Raw genomic sequence first — 16,540 nt, forward strand, 5'->3', positions numbered from 1 at the left:
TCGATTTCTAGTGGGAATAATTTTTAAATTTTTTGTCAGACTTTACTTATATCACGGTTGAACTCTGGATTATCATACACCTTTAACCGGAACAAGAGGGTTAATAACAAAAAATAAAATAACTTGTTCAAAAAAAAAATAAAATTGGTGCGTATGGAAAAGCATTAATGTGGCATAAGTGGTTGGTCCCTTAATCATTTGATCATGTGTTTGATCATCAGTCAGTGCGTATGGAGAAACATTTGTTAGAAGAAGTCAATCCCCTTAAATTGATCTCAATTACCTCGAGAGTGATTAGTCTCTCGGAGGATATATTTAGTTTAAAAAAAAACCGTTGGATATGCTAGAATTTCTCATCAATTAATTAATTATCTTATTAGGTAAAAATATATCGCGTTCTTTAAAAAAATAAATTATTACTTTATGTATTAATTGCGGAGTAAACTGTCACTTTCGTCCCTGAAAGTGGCACTCGCTGTCATAATAGTCCCCGAATCATCAAAAAACAATTTAAGATCCCTGAAAGTGACTTCCGTTAGTCAGAATAGTCCCCGTCGTTAGTTTGCGTCAAAAAACCGTTTGGTAGTGTTGATGTGGCCGTTTTGTTGACTTTATTGACCAATACGTGTCATTTCTTTTTAAAAATTGAAGCCACGTAGGCAGGGACCAAATTGAAGGTAAAAAAAAAATCAAAAAGGTAGATAACCGTTGAGGGACTAAATTGACGAAAATAGAAAATAACCCCCAATTATAAAACCCTAAATCAATCTCCATTTCTTCCTCTTCTCATCTCCATCTTCTTCCTCTTCTCATCTCCATAACCATTTTCGATTAGTTGAAAGATGAAAGGAGTTCCACCAATTTCACAGCAAAGAGAAGCTTCAACTACCCAAATTGGAAGTCAATCATCATCCTCACGTTTTGATTGGAGGCCTGACTGTTTTTGTGAGAGAAAGACAGTGATGCTTAGAGCAAAAACATTGAAGAATCCAGGGAGACAATTCTACACATGCCCACTAAACAAAGTATGTCATTTTTGTGGTTGTGTTTAATTTATGTTTGTTTATAGTTTTGTGCTTGTGTATGATGCTATGTTATGTTAATTTGCAGGAAGATAGTGCAAATTGCAAATACTTCATGTGGGTTGATGAGTGGGAAGACTATCTTGCAAATGAATCTTTAAGAAGAGTAGAAAGAAAAGAAGGAGTAAAAGATGATGAAATGAAAACTAGTGTTGACAACAATTATGAAAATGATAAGTTCAAGAGAGATGTAAACTCAAAGTTGGATATGTTGGTTGTTGACATGAAGCTTATAAAATACTTTGTATTTGCTTGTATTGTGATTCAACTTTTGTATATGGTTGTTCACAATGGAGGAAGGGTGATTGATGAAGAAAGATGAGTGACAATTGCTTTGTCACTTTGAGAAATGAAGAATGAAAATGAGAGGAGATAGAGAGATGAAACCAAATAGAACCATCTACCGTAAAAAAAAAAAAAAATATCCATCTACCTTTTTTTTATTTTTTTACTTTCAATTTGGTCCCTGCCTACGTGGCTTCAATTTTTAAAAAGAAATGACACGTATTGGTCAATAAAGTCAACAAAATGGCCACATCAGCACTACCAAACGGTTCTTTGATGCAAACTAACGTCGGGGACTATTCTGATTAACGGAAGTTACTTTCAGGGACCTTAAATTGTTTTTTGATGATTCAGGGACTAGTATGACAGCGAGTGCCACTTTCAGGGACCAAAGTGACAGTTTACTCATTAATTGCGAGTTGAATATTTTTCAAAAAATAATAATTTGTGAATTGAATAGTAGTATATGAACTGATACCAACGAGAAAACGGCTTTCATTGATTGAGCAGTTGTGAAAATTCTCTCTCAACTCGTTTTCAGTTTCTCTCACTCTTCTCTTCTTTTCCCTCTTCAACACGATTCATTCCACCAAATTTCAATTTCATTTTCATTTTCATTTATATTTATATATAAACACCAACACCAACATTCTCTTCTAATCCAAAATCCAAATTCAATTTCTTCTACTTGCACCTCCCTCACCATGGCAGGTGCAAACTCATCATCTCATCATCACAAACCCACCGTAACAACCACTTCTTCCTTCTCTCGTCTCCTCGTTCTTCTAACCGTTCTTCCTCTCACCCTTGCCGCTTTCGCTTTCATCCTCCAATGGCGCGGCGGTGTCACCGACCCCGTCACCCGTTGGTCACCCGATCAAAACCTTTTTCCCGGCATGTCAATTTCTACCAATCATCTTCAATCTCAATCTCATCGTTCTCGTTCCGATTGTTCCAATCTCATCGCTAATACTCATTCTCCTTCGTTTCCTTACTTCCGTGATTGGAAACTCGATTATTCCTCCGATCTCTCCCCTAAGGTATGGTTCTATTGTCGTTTTCTTCAATTCGCTTGGATCTATCGTCGATTTTTATATTCTTAAACCCTTCACAGATTCAATTTTATCAATTGATTTTATTATTATTGTTATCATCGTTTTTGTATTTATATTTATATTTATATATTTATATTCTACCACTCATCATATTAGGCATGTCCCGGTGTCTGACACAGACGCATATGATTACATTGAATTACTTCATTTTTTAAAATTATGATCGGCGTGGACGTGTGGGTATGCCGTGTCCGTGTTTGTGCTTCATAGTTTATGTTTGAATCCATAGATTGTGGAATTGTGATTTTTCCCGTTTTGTTGTGAATTTGAATTTGAAATTGTTTTTTTTTTGTTATGTGTGTTGTAGATATGTATTACGACGAGTACTTCTGCTGGTTTAGAGCAGACACTGCCATGGATATTTTATCATAAAGTTATGGGAGTTTCGAGTTTTTTACTTTTTGTTGAAGGGAAAGCTGCATCACCTAATGTATCTAGAGTTTTAGAAAGTATTCCGGTGAGTTTGATTAATTTCGATATTTTCAATGTGAAATGGTTTATTTAAGTTAACACTAATGTTATAGTTTTGATTAGTTATTACTTATTAGTATTGCCCATGTTTTGATCCTTGATTAAAATGATGATTTTTTTGTTTAGGGGGTTAAGGTTATACATAGAACAAGAGAATTAGAGGAGCAACAAGCTAAAAGGTACATAAATATATGCTTTTTCTTGAATTCAAAAGTTTTTTTTTTCCCTTTGTTGAACATGTGACTGTTTATATCAATAATCGTGCCTGTAGTTGTAATGATTGAAATAAACTCCTAGAGTCTGGATTCAAAAAAGAAATTTGTTTTAATTTGAATGAACAATGTTGAGCAGTTTATGTATACTTCATTGCTAGTATGTTTTTGTGGATTTAAAGTTCGACACAAATTCTGGATCTGGTTTGGTTTTACTAGTATTCAGATTGTGTCTTGTTTTTACTCCCAGATCATTGGTAGAGGTTTGTGTTTGAACTGTCTAATAAATAACTGTGTTAGTGTCACATGTCGATGGCAATGCTTCTTACATTTTTTACTCCCAAGATAATTCTAATGTGTTTTACTTAAATGTAAATGCAGTGATGCTAAGTGGCTATTTGGACAATGATCAGATTCAAATAAATATCTGATCAAAAGCTAGTCATGTTTCCTGTCATAGTTCATGTGATTAAGATTTTGTACTTGCAAAGTTTTCATTCCTTTTTAGTTTTTTCATTTTTGTTATGAAAACGAGCTTTGAATAGTTGAAACTTGAACCTTTGCTTAGTAGCTAAAGTTAGATTGGTCAACTGATTCTTTGGCATTAGATCAAAGATGGTTGGTCTTGGTCAAATAATCTGTTTTTTAATTCTTGTTTATTACATTTATCATCACACCCATTCATTAGTTTTATTTCATTTTCCTAAATATCCATTTGCCTTTTCTATTCCTAATCTTATGGGAGCGAGCCTTGTGCCTTAGAGTAGTGGTAAGTTTTCTGCTTTGTAACTGGTAGTCAGGTATTTGCAAAAAAAGTCTCACAATGGTGGGTCACAATGGTGGGAGCCAAGTCTTGTGAACTGATCTCCTTTATATGAAAATAAATTGGGATATAATTTGTGCATGAATTTTGAAGTATAAAATCCATTCTTGGGATTTTGTTTTACAGCTTAAGATATTGAACTTTTATAATTTAAATATTCATTTATAGTGAGACTACAGGATTTTAATATTAAGTGCTAAATTTTGTTACCTCCTCACAATGCTGGAAAGTATTTTGATAGGTTGATTAACTTTGAATTTTGTTATGTACCAGCCGTATATGGAATGAAACTTGGTTGTCAAGCTTCTTCTACAAACCTTGTAATTACGAGTTGTTTGTGAAGCAATCTTTGAACATGGAAATGGCGATTGTAATGGCAAGGGTATGGATTTTCATTTCTTTTATCGGTTTATTTTTATATACCAGCATTCATCTTTTTAAAGTAATTTATCTTTCTAAGATTTTAATGTTAGTTTTATAATATTATTTACTCAGGATTCTGGCATGGAATGGATCATCCATCTAGACACTGATGAACTGATACATCCAGCAGGAACCCAGGAATACTCCATGAGACAGTTGCTATCTGATGTGCCTGGAAATGTTGACATGGTTATTTTTCCAAATTACGTGAGTTTGGGAGTTTTATTTAGATCCAGAAGTCACTAATTCAATACAGTTAGTTTATCTAACTGTGATCTTGTAGCCTCTTTGATATTCGTGGATAATTATAACTTAATGCTGGAACGTTATTTGCTTCAGGAAAGCAGTGTTGAGCGAGATGATATCACGGAGCCTTTCAGCGAGGTATTTGCTTAGATAGATTTTCTTAGTTTTCTAAAAGCTGCTCTATTGTTGGTCGTTGCCTTTGTTTGGAAAATTAAAATATGTACTGAAAACTGAACATGAATTACCAAATCTCTTTAAAGGTTGTCGCTTCAGGAAACAAGATAATAAAAAAATTTGCACACATTTTATATTAGAATAATGAAAGCATACCTGCATAGGCACTCCCACTCAAGAGTTCTGTATATTTGTTACAATGAACCTTTTAAGCAATGGATTCAGTGCAGAAACAGAGTATTAGTTGGATAAAGCTATATTATTGACAACCTTGTAATGTAGTTGTTTTAGTTTCTAAGTTTTTTTTTTCATTTATTTAAACACAATGTTAAAAGTGTCTATTTTGGTAAAAGCCACTGGTGCAGATCCATTTTTACCATGTGTTGTAGCCATTATATTGTTATCGTTTGTTGTTCCAATTTTTTTTCTTTTGGAAACCAAATTATATTCAATGACATTTAACTTACAATGTTGTAGGTCTCAATGTTCAAGAAGAACTATGACCACCTTCCAAAGGATGTATATTTTGGAAATTACAAAGATGCAACTCGCGGAAATCCAAATTATTTTCTTACTTATGGAAATGGAAAATCAGCTGCTAGGATTCAGGATCATCTCCGTCCTAATGGTGCACATAGATGGCACAACTATATGAAGTCACCTAAGTATGTTGATTCTGCACATTGTTAAATCATGAGCATGCATATATACACACACACACAGCATTAGTTCATAGTTAAGGAAGATATTACTGAATCTGTAATATTTTGGAGTTTATGACTACGCCTAGTTGACCTAGGCTAACCATCAGAAGTTCATGGTTATATTGGTTTCATATCATGCAAGTTAACATATGATTTTTCCAAGTTTTCTGCTAACTGCTGATCTTATATTTAATGTTTTTCCGGTTTACCGGCAATTTATGCTATCTTTGGATGGCTGTCTTTATTTTTAGACATGGGCATTTTCTGTCGTAGTAACTACTTTGTGTTAATTTAAGTAGTTTTAAGTAAAATCTATAAATCCATATATTAATAGTGAAGAATTTATTGTGTCTGTATATATTTACACTGATCTGTATTCTAAATATTTGAACAGTGAGATCAAGTTGGAAGAAGCTGCTGTTCTTCATTATACTTACACCAAATTTTCTGATTTGACTTCAAGACGTGATCGGTGTGGCTGCAAGCCTACAAAAGAAGATGTGAAAAGATGTTTCATGTTGGACTTCGACAGAGCTGTAAGTTATAGTTGCCGTTTACATGCTCTCCTTGCTTCTAGTTTTAATTATTAATAATTACTACTGGCTTCAGGAAGTGTTTTTTTTCCAGTACATTTTTATCTGTTGTTGCATTATTATCTATTAGTTTTTGCATCTTTGTTTAAGGTCTTGCACTCAGGTTTCCTAGTGATACCAGAATGGAATTCTTGTTTTGTTTTGTTATTTTCTGTGCATGGTTGGTTATATGATATTCCCTCAGTTTTTTTTCTTCATTTCTTAAAATTGTAATTAATAATCAGTTGTTTCCCAGTTTATTAGTTCATTTCTTAAACACCATTGCCTCTTTTTTCCTTGATGGCTAACCTAACTGAATGGTGTTTTTTCATTGAGCTTTTTTCTTTACTTTCTAGCATATTGGGCTGCGAAGTTGCTCAAGTGCACATTTTGGGTGTGTTTGTTTGGTGGGGGTAGGGGCAGGGGATATTTACATTGCACCCACGTATATATACATACATATACATAGTCTGACAATTTTTTGTTCTGTATATGATGTAGGCGTTTATAATTGCTTCAACTGCAACTGAGGAAGAAATGCTTCAATGGTAAGTTCAGGAATATGAAAATAATACTTCAAACTTTTTACTAACAATAATGAGAAACATAAGTATCTTACAATATAAATTGAAAGTACTGTAACATGAGACATAGATGAAGACAATATTTTAAAATGAATCAATCTCTCAAACATACTAAATTTGTGACTTTTAATCTATAGCAGCCTCCTTGTTTAATTTACAACACGACAAAAATGCATATCCAATGTCTCCAAGTCAGTTTTTCTTTTTTTCTTTCACTTAGGTATCGTGAACGAATTGTGTGGACTAACAAAGCACTAAACATAAAACTAATGAGGAAAGGCATCTTAACTCGCATTTATGCTCCCATGGTAAGTTCATTTGTCTCAAATTTGCATTATGGTTTCTCTCCAAACAATGTATACTGTTATCTGACATAGTTACTAGAGAACATCCTAATTTTTCCTCCAAAAACCTACTTTTGCAGACCATTATTCAAAGTTTGAGGGAATCTGGTGTTTTTAGCTCTGTGATTGCAAAAGCTGCTCAGACAACAATATCAAAAGACAATTTTTTAAAATCTGTTGAGAGTAGCAATTCAACTAGGAATACCAGATCAGAAATGTTATCTTCTAGAAAAATTGATGCTGGTGGAGTATCCCAAGCTATTGGAAGAAGAATCTTGGAGGTTATAGATGATTCAATTCCCTCAGCAATCCCACCATTATCTCCACCCGACCATGATGACACCGACACTGACATCCTTACATCCTAATTTTTTACTGACTCCTTGCCATGGCCGGAAATTATTTTAAACATGTGTCTGATACTTGAATTATGGAGATACTTTTTTCAAGAAATGCAATGATAGAAGCACTGGCTGCCATGATGGGCTTTTCAGGTTTACGACTCATGGGATTTTTCTCGATCATTACCCAAGCGCATTTGTAAATTTCAGGTATAGACTTAGTGTAGGAATCATACAGAGCATACTGTTGTATCTGTTCATTATTCTTTTCCTATTTCTTTTGGGCAGATCTGCGATTGTAATGGAAATTAGTGGCCTGTTCTATTTTTGTTCACACACATTGAGAGAGGCATGTTATACATACAGGTTGAGATTATCTCCCCTGGTTGGAGGAAAGGAGAAATGATTTATACAATGAAAATGATGTTTTACCAATTTTCACCGGCATTTGAATTGACTTCATTACTTTAGTGCCCTACATCCAAAGGGGTGTGAAAGAGTTTTTAGAATTTATGTCACCTAGTGTGGTCAATGAAAAGGTGGTTAGAGTTTTAACTTGGTAAAATACTTTGTCCGTTCTTAATTATAAGCAAAAATAGGTAAAAAGAAAGTTGATATAATTTGTTTAAAATTTAGACAAAATATATGAAACTTTTTCAACTCTTTTAGAGAAAAGTAATTTAAATGAGACTATATTTGTTCCTACCATTTGTTAAATTACTTGCCTAACATGGACATCTTGGTGAGGTAGTGCCCAAGCCTAGGAAGAGTCTTCTGAAGGAGTTTGAACATTTTATTTGAGCAGGTTTTCTTATGTCAATAGGTAAACTGAGATTTTGGGGTATACACAAACTATTTATTGATGGGTTAAGTACTTGACTTAGTTGTACATGGAATTTAAGAAAGTTTATTGTTTTTCAAAGAAAAGTTGATGAAAGTTGGTAGGCATTTTGTGACTGATATGTGGCCCGTTTAGATCGACTTATTTTGAGCTTATGCAAATAAATAAGTTTTTATGTATTATTATAAGTTTTTTAAAGTGATTTATGAGAAAATAACTTATAAAGATACAATTTTTTTTAGTAAAAACTTGTAAATTAACATAAAAAATTATTTATTTATTTGCATAAACTAATAAATAAATGATATCCAAACGGGCCCATAATAGGGAGGCTTCATTACATCTCGATTGTAATTATATTCGAGACGAGATATTGTTAGACCTTAAAATTAAATATAGATATCTCTTTCGTACTAAAAATTGTGACTCAAACAAATTTATTGTTTTATCAAAAATAAAAAAATAAAACAAATTGGGTACAAGAGGAGTGTGTTTGTTAAAGAGTGTGTTGCTAGCATTATTCATGGGTACAAATCACTTCTCTCTTTTTTTAGGGACCACCCATGGTCCTAAGGAAATGACTTGCAATAGTGGGTACAAATCACTTCTCTCTTGTTTACCTCTATTTCACTTTTTACACCCTCATCTGAAATTGGTTTCCACGCTTCACTCATCAATCTTCAGCCATGTTTCCCACCCGGATTCCATAACCATTTTTTTTTAAAATCAACAAATTTTATTAGATAAGAAAACAAATATTCCAACCACAAGAAGTGCAATAGAATAATATGCTGCATAAACAACAATAAGGTTTTTGCTACATAAACACAAATTGAGACCACAAAGCTCAAGGCCTTACACCTGGGAACCGAAAAAGCAAGATAAAAGGGAAAACAAAGGAAAAGAAACAGAAAATACACAGAGAGCAACATCATCTATCTAAGCAAAACAAATGTTATATTGAAAATTAGATGATTAATTGGTTTCTGATTGCAAAAACTCATCCCATTGCATGTACAATGTGAAATAGAGGCAAAAAAGAGAAAAATTATTTGTACCTACTATTGCCGGTCATTTACTAAGCACCATGGGTGGACCTTAAAAAAAGAAGTCCATATTAGGGGCTCCCAAACAAATTTATTGTGCCTAATTATTTACAAAGAATATTATAAACCAATTTTCTAATTGATTGAAATTTAAATGAATCTCATTAAATTATACAGGTGACATTTTTTTTTTGTTCTCTTGTTATTGCTAGTGTTTTTGCTGCCATTTTGTGGTGACTAATATCGGTCGGAAAATCTGCTAAACACACAATGTGAATTTTCCTCTTTCAATCGAAATTTTTCAATATTTCCAAAACCAATTTTCGTCTCAATCAAATCGCCAACACCTTGGCCAATATACTTTATAAAGGCAACCAGCTAATGGTTCGAAATTCCGACAACCTCTAAGAATTAGAAATCTTCAAAATTAACACAATGAACGTGCAATTCGATCCACACACCAGTCTACAATGAGAATAAAATTCATAAAGTCACCTTTTACCTCATCCATTGTTAGTAGTTCCACATAAATTTAATAGGGCATATTTGAATATGAACGAATTAAAGAGAGTGTGTTGAGAAGAATGTATTAGTATCCTAATTTTTTTTTTTTGGAATAGTATCCTAATTATTTATAATCAGTAATCACCAAGTGTCCCCCTCTGTTCAGCAGCCCTGATTATTTTTTTAGCAAATTTTTAAATATAACATTAAGTAAATTAACCAAAGAAGTATATTATTCTTTTTATAAAACCATGAAATTTATATAAATTTTATTTACACCCTATATGGTTAGGGATGATAAAATGGACTAGTCTGTCTCGCCAGGTCAACTAGAGTTATAAGGGTCCCTGTAAACATAACTCAGTTGGTGGAAACACCGCATTATAAATGCAAGACCAGAGTTCAAACCTGAGATTTCTAATCTCACTTATTCACCTCAATGGGTGAATATCTAATTACTAGACCACTTGATCCAAAAAAAGACCATCCAAAGGAAATTTAACTAGTAAACAAATTCAAAAACATACTAATTGTCATTTAAACATACATGATTCATCATCCAAGAATCTAAAATCATCCAAAAAATAACCAAAACAGAAAGTTAACGAGTCTAAACAATGGCCACATAATATCAAATGGCCTGGGGAAAAAGAAATTAAACACTGGTTCAATGTGACAACCATTTGGCTATCATAAATTGTTTGTCAATAAACACAACTAATCATCACCAAAATGAAGGAACTCAACCTGTGCTCTTTGTGATGCTCGTTTCATCAATAACAAGTCTTGTGAAATTCCTAACAACACAAGTGCATATACTCTCTGAGGACCAAGACCAACTCTAAAAGTAAGAGTCTCCAACGACGCAGAATTTGCAAGTATGAACTCAATCAAACACATTGCATACTGAGGGCAAGACTTAATGGAGATATCCACTGTCTGGAGTCGATTAAGGCAACAGCTACTGCATTCAAACTCCTCCAAATGATCGGGCGCTGGAGTAATATCTATACAGTCGTAACCCTGAATTATAAAAAAGTAGAGTCAAAATACGACTAAAGTAACAAGCTAAGAAGCATAGGTATTCCGTATTCATATTCACCTGTATAACAAGTTCAACCAAGCTAGGAGCACTTTTGAGTACACTAACAATATACAAAAGTTCTCGACATTCATTCAAACACACACCATCCAATTTCAGACACTCTATAGAGCCAAATGAGCTTTTTAACAGCATGGGTGGAATAACATCTGCAATCGGGAGGATCTATGCATACAAACAACCAAACCATGAGAAAATGCACAAACAACACTTAAAGTGACAAAAAAAAAACACAACTTTCAATGTAAATATTGGTTTGGACCATCAATCAAAATCCGACAATGCTTCTCTGTTAAATATGCAATAAAAGAGTACTAAGATACAGTCTATAAAAGATCAAACTGTGAGGCGATATTAGATAGAAGTGGTCACAAAAAATAATCAAATGTAAAACAGAACATATGGGCTAAAATCTTGCCCAACTACAAAATAATAAATACACAATTTATAGTGATGTTATTTTCTAACCTTGTTATCGAACCATAAATGAATGTTAAGATTCTGAATTTTTGGCAAACTTTTGATCAAACCAGATACCCAACCTCCATCAGCCACAAGTGTAAGATCAATCAGATTCTTTGCTTTCTTGAGACAAATTGACTTTGTATCTTGATCAATGTCTAGATATAAGACTTTCAGAGAAGGAGCAGCAAAGTCAAAATATTCAAAACCATCACAGTGTTGAATGCTGAGCTTTTCAAGTAACGGACAACTAGAAATAAGACCCTCAAGCGCACCGGACTCGAATGCAACACAATGTAAGTAGAGATTAACCAATTTTTTAAAGCAGCAGGAATTAGGAGGAATTGATAAGTTAAATCCGTAAAATTTAAAGTCGGTCAATTCCTTCCAAGAAAAGACAATATCCGGCATTTGATTGAAAGCTGTACTGAAGTTCGCTAGCTCAAGATATTTAATGTCCCTCCGCCCTGACAAAATCTGAAACCACTTACTGAGGTGTTCCATTGTGATCTCGTCGCCATATGGTATGGAAAGAGTGAACTTATAAATCGGACCATTGTGGATCATAATAACATCCGTGATGACATCAACAACTACAGGGCCAGGGTTATCGAGATACTGGAAACTATCAAAAAAGTTTGTGTCAAATTTAAGTTGTGGGACTGAAGTCCACAAATACCTCCACTTTGTTGATAAAATACTAGTCCTAACTTGGTCTTGGATGTCCAAGTGTTCTAGGATGCCATCAATGACATTACTTGGTAAGTCACTGATTCGATCAATGTTATCCATCTTGATTGCCATTCTTGTTGAGCACAGACATATATAAGGGACCTAGAAATTCAAACAGAAGTGGTAATATTACGAATAATTGAAAAAGTTTATTCCAACTTTAACAATACTAATCAAATCAAATTAGATCATCAGATAACCAAATCATGCAAAGTAAATGAAAGGGTAAAGATTTGTAATTTTATGAAGGCTTACCGCTGACAGCACGAAGGCTCCGGAGATGATTGCTGGGAGCCGCCGCAGTGCACCTTGTTTCTGATGCTTAAATGTCCGCGCTAGGGTTACTAGTTGCTGCGGTGAGAGAGAACTAATTTGTGTGTCTAACTGCTAATGGCACGACCCGGCCCATATTTCAATATTACTATGTTTGTTTAAAAAATAGATGCAATGAACAACAAAGATACTTTTTTATTTCTTTCCACACACACCAATGACATTTTTTTTGGTATTAACCCCCTGGTTCTCAAGGGAATGGGGCCCAAGTAATCTAGAGTTCGGACGCGGGGTAAGTAAAGTCTGACTAAGAATTGTTTCCACCAAGAATAAATGACACATTGTTTATTCGCAATAGTATATTTGCTCAAATAATGTGTCATTTATGTAAGATTTTTATTGACAATGAATGCACGAACATTATGTTCAGATGCAAATTACTGCAGATACATACCACATAAATTAACTTCCATCAAATAAACTGCATGCCTAGGAATGTGCAAGGGTTATGAACCCTTGGTGATGTCAATTATAGATTGATACAATAAAATCAAACCAATTTGGAATGAAGGGGTCTCTATTAATAGAATTGAATTAAAGAATCTCCAAATAATGCATTAATCCAAAGTACACTATAGAAGCCAGCATAAGAACAAGAGTGAAAGACTAGACTCCAAGTTCATTTCACTCTCTTTTTACCAAAAGATACTAATATCCATACATTTCAGTGTTGGAATAATGAAGCACAGAAAAATAATACTAGTAACAATAACATGAATAGATAGATCACTAAGTATTTGTCAAAAAATAAGCAATAAGTAAGAAAGCACAGAAAAATAGCCTGAAGCACTTGCGACGGCATGTTACAGTGTTGAAGGGCGCAGAGAGAGATTGTGATTGAGAGCTACGGTGGAGTTACGGACGAAGGAGTAAATGCGGCGCCGGTTGAACGGAGGAATGGCGGTGCTTATTGGATCGAACGGTGGAAGTGAAGTCTGAACTCTAGTCTCTGAACTCTGAACTGAAGTAGTAGGGACGGCAATTTGACCCGTATTTAGCGGACACCCGCAAAAAATATTCATATGGGTAGGGTAAAAACCCGCATTTTGAGTAGGAGCATGAATATGGGTAATTACCTGCAAAAATAAACGGGTATGGATGTGGGTACGGGTACCTTAGTACCCACCCCGCCTCATACCCGCATAATATATATTTATTTATTTTATATATATTATTATATAATTACATGTCTATATCAATTTTAAAAAATACAACATTATTAAACTATTACACATTTTTAATACCAAATATATACTATGAAGCCCGGACACCGGACACCAGACACGACACAAACACTGACACGTCAACACCATTAATAATTTGAGAAAATGACATATTTAATGTAATCATAAGTGTCGGTGTTGGACATCGACGCTTGTCCGGGACATGTCTAATATGAGGAGTGTTCGTGCTTCATCTAAACAAGATCATATATGTCAGCATGCATACTGATACTTTTATGGTCTTTGTTTCATATCAAAACTATCAAACTAACATATGAGCAACAATCTTACCCAACTGTAAAATAATAAATATACATCTAATAGTGATGTTGTTTTCTAACCTCGTTATTGTAATTTGAACCAATGGAAAACCTCTGCAAATTTTTTGGCAAGCTTTTGATCAAACCAGATACCCAGCCTTCAGCAGCAATGAGTGTAAGATCAATCAGATTCTTTGCTTTCTTGAGACAAATTGACTCCACATTTTCATCAAAGTTTAGCGATAAGATTTTGAGAGAAGGAGCAGAAAAATCAAAATATTCAAAACCATTACAATATTCAATGTTGAGCTTTTCAAGTAACGGACAACCAGAAATAAGACTCTCAAGTGCACGTGACTCGAATGTAACACTGATGAAGTGAAGTTTAAGCAATCTTTTAAACCCAGAGAAATTAGGTGGAATTGACAAGTTAAAGCCGGCAAATTTAAAGTAAGTCAATTCCTTACAAGACAAGACAATATACGGCATTTGATCGAGATGTGTTCCGTGGTTCGCAAGCTCAAGATATTTAATGCCCTTCCTTGACAAAAGAGGAACCCATGTATCAAAGTGCTCCATTGTGATCTTGAAATTGTATTCAGGAGGTATGAAAAGAGAAAAATGATATATTGTCCCATTGTGACGCATAAGAACATCCGTGATAATTTTAGAAACTACAGGGCTACAGTCAACGAGATGCTCATACTCATAAAAAAATTCATCATGCTCATACTCATCAAAAAATTCATCAAACCAAAGTGTTGGGACTGAAGTCCACATATACCTCCACTTTGTTGACAAAATGCTAGTCCTAACTACGTCTCGGATGTCCAAATGTTCTAGGATACCATCAATGACATTACTCGGTAAGTCACTGATTCGATCAATTTGATCATATTGATGGGCTTTCTTGTTGAACTGAGACATATTATAAAGGACCTAGAAATTCAAGCAAAACAGTAAATATTCCAAAATGCTTAGAATCATACTAATTTAACTTAAAAGCCTCTAAACACCATAAAATGAAGTAATTTCAGTGCCCTAATTTTTACTAAATCATACTATCATCACTAGTTATGAAAAGAATGGATGATGATAAAATAATAATAATAACAAGTAAATGAAATGTAGCAATTTGTGATGAAAACTTACAGTTGAGAGTGAGAATCGCTGCAATGAAATGCGTTCACACAAAACTAAGGGTTTATACAGTGATTGAGAATTTGAGATATATGTTCAAATAAAGTAGTATTAATCCGAAGGTGCACAAATCTGTATTTTTACAGTAAAATAAGCAATTTTGGATTTTGGTCCCCCTTTTTTTTAATAATAAGTAATTTTGATCCCATATTTTATCAATTTTCGAAATTAGGTTCACATTTTTCTCTTAAGGTGATGCGGTACATTTTAATATGATGTGACATTTAAATTTAATCTATTGGCCTCTTTGATTCAAATTATGGAGCTGAATCAAATTGGTCTGGAATAGTGGAATTTTAATCGAATCTGATAATTTGTGACAAAGTTGAGTCAAATTTTGAGATGATTCCGATTTTGTTGAGTTGAGTCAAGATGAACCAAGTTTTTCGATTTATTTTCTTGTAGAGATTAGTTATTTGTTAAACGAAAAGGTGAAAACTTCATACCAATAACATAGATATTTTACTCAAACTTAAACTCAAAACCCAGAGGGGTTTCAGAGGGTATTCGGGAGGTGCGGTCGGACAGTGCACCAAGCTTTTAGGGGCACCAAAGTTATTATTTTTAACTATATATATATATATATATATATATATATATATATATATATATGGGGGCTGCTAACTTAGACCCAGTTGGGTCTAAGTTAGCAAGGTGCACCTTTTGAGTTGGACAAAAATACCCATGTTTTTAATTTTTGAAAGAATTGAGCAACAGGGGCATTTCTGTAATTTTCTGCAATTTTACACGCGCCCCCCACTTCTTTTTCCCCCCAGACACGTGGCAGCTTCTCATTTGACAAAAATCGAGCGCGTGCATCACACGCGCCGACAGGCGCGCGTGGTGGAAAGGATGACGCGGAGAGAGAAAGCCTTTTTAAAAGGCAGGCCACGTGTCAGCATATGATTGGCTGCGTTAATTTTTTTTCATTTTATACTTTAAACTCGATTATTTCGTCGTAAATTAATTTTTTATTTTTTAATTTTTATACCAAAATTCATAATTTTTTTTTCTCTACAAATAGAGACTTGGTTCGTTTGATTTGGACACCGAAAAAAAAACGCAATTTTTCACTACTTTAAACTCGATTATTTCGTCGTAAATTAATTTTTTATTTTTTATTTTTTATACCAAAATTCATAATTTTTTTTTCTCTACAAATAGAGACTTGGTTCGTTTGATTTGGACCCAGGAAAAAAAACCCAATTTTTCACTACCTTAATCTCATTTTTCACTACCTTACATCAACTCACTGAAACCATTCTACCAGAAAAATGGTTTCGGAGTACAAATCTCTGAAACCATTCTACAAGCTAAATGGTTTCAGAAGCAAATAACTAATAATCAACTTACTGAAACCATTTTACCAGCAAAATGGTTTCAGATTACAACTCTCTGAAACCATTCTACCAGATAAATGGTTTCAGACGCAAACACAATTAATAAATTACTCACTGAAAC

General features: G+C 33.8%; 3 protein-coding genes across 6 annotated transcripts; 2 read left to right on the plus strand and 1 right to left on the minus strand.

Annotated features, from left to right (window-relative positions):
* The first annotated feature begins 444 nt into the window (after positions 1-444).
* On the plus strand, positions 445-1,404 carry LOC123891808 (uncharacterized protein At4g04775-like). The gene is made up of 2 exons (XM_045941694.1): positions 445-1,025; positions 1,111-1,404. The coding sequence occupies exons 1-2, from the start codon at positions 843-845 to the stop codon at positions 1,402-1,404; spliced, it is 477 nt and encodes a 158-aa protein (XP_045797650.1). The 5' UTR covers positions 445-842.
* A 431-nt stretch (positions 1,405-1,835) lies between these two features.
* Positions 1,836-7,811, plus strand: LOC123889818 (glycosyltransferase-like At2g41451). The gene is made up of 11 exons (XM_045939315.1): positions 1,836-2,407; positions 2,790-2,939; positions 3,080-3,132; positions 4,262-4,370; positions 4,484-4,618; positions 4,751-4,795; positions 5,309-5,496; positions 5,930-6,071; positions 6,609-6,655; positions 6,912-6,999; positions 7,116-7,811. The coding sequence occupies exons 1-11, from the start codon at positions 2,072-2,074 to the stop codon at positions 7,401-7,403; spliced, it is 1,581 nt and encodes a 526-aa protein (XP_045795271.1). The 5' UTR covers positions 1,836-2,071; the 3' UTR covers positions 7,404-7,811.
* Positions 7,812-10,150: 2,339 nt separating this feature from the next.
* On the minus strand, positions 10,151-15,141 carry LOC123891581 (F-box/FBD/LRR-repeat protein At1g13570-like). 4 transcript variants are annotated; one of them, XR_006803162.1, is made up of 6 exons: positions 15,032-15,141; positions 13,961-14,818; positions 12,319-13,472; positions 11,338-12,165; positions 10,870-11,034; positions 10,152-10,790 (listed from the first exon to the last, which is right to left on the minus strand). XR_006803162.1 is itself a non-coding variant. In XM_045941469.1 (5 exons), exons 2-5 carry the CDS (start codon positions 11,886-11,888, stop codon positions 10,485-10,487), a joined length of 942 nt encoding a protein of 313 aa, XP_045797425.1. In that variant the 5' UTR covers positions 11,889-12,165; positions 12,319-13,185; the 3' UTR covers positions 10,232-10,484. The 4 variants fall into 4 exon arrangements, 2 of the variants coding, with proteins under 2 accessions (XP_045797425.1, XP_045797424.1); XR_006803163.1 differs by lacking the exon at positions 15,032-15,141 and having other exon boundaries at positions 10,151-10,790; positions 13,961-15,021; XM_045941469.1 differs by lacking the exons at positions 13,961-14,818; positions 15,032-15,141 and having other exon boundaries at positions 10,232-10,790; positions 11,338-11,771; positions 11,852-12,165; positions 12,319-13,185.
* Positions 15,142-16,540: the final 1,399 nt, after the last annotated feature.

The sequence above is a fragment of the Trifolium pratense genome, linkage group LG6 (genome assembly GCF_020283565.1).
Source record: "Trifolium pratense cultivar HEN17-A07 linkage group LG6, ARS_RC_1.1, whole genome shotgun sequence".
NCBI lineage: Eukaryota > Viridiplantae > Streptophyta > Magnoliopsida > Fabales > Fabaceae > Trifolium > Trifolium pratense.

Bases quoted from the DNA above. Each gene is read 5' to 3' on its own strand.
- LOC123889818 (XM_045939315.1), top strand. From the start codon at position 2,072: ATGGCAGGTGCAAACTCATCATCTCATCATCACAAACCCACCGTAACA. The intron at 4,619-4,750 runs GTGAGTTTGGGA...TATTTGCTTCAG, and splicing joins TGGTTATTTTTCCAAATTAC to GAAAGCAGTGTTGAGCGAGA. The intron at 4,796-5,308 runs GTATTTGCTTAG...ACAATGTTGTAG, and splicing joins TCACGGAGCCTTTCAGCGAG to GTCTCAATGTTCAAGAAGAA.
- LOC123891581 (XM_045941468.1), bottom strand. From the start codon at position 12,135: ATGGCAATCAAGATGGATAACATTGATCGAATCAGTGACTTACCAAGT. The intron at 11,035-11,337 runs GTTAGAAAATAA...TTGTATGCATAG, and splicing joins ATTTATGGTTCGATAACAAG to ATCCTCCCGATTGCAGATGT. The intron at 10,791-10,869 runs GTGAATATGAAT...TTTATAATTCAG, and splicing joins TGGTTGAACTTGTTATACAG to GGTTACGACTGTATAGATAT.
- LOC123891808 (XM_045941694.1), top strand. From the start codon at position 843: ATGAAAGGAGTTCCACCAATTTCACAGCAAAGAGAAGCTTCAACTACC. The intron at 1,026-1,110 runs GTATGTCATTTT...GTTAATTTGCAG, and splicing joins ACACATGCCCACTAAACAAA to GAAGATAGTGCAAATTGCAA.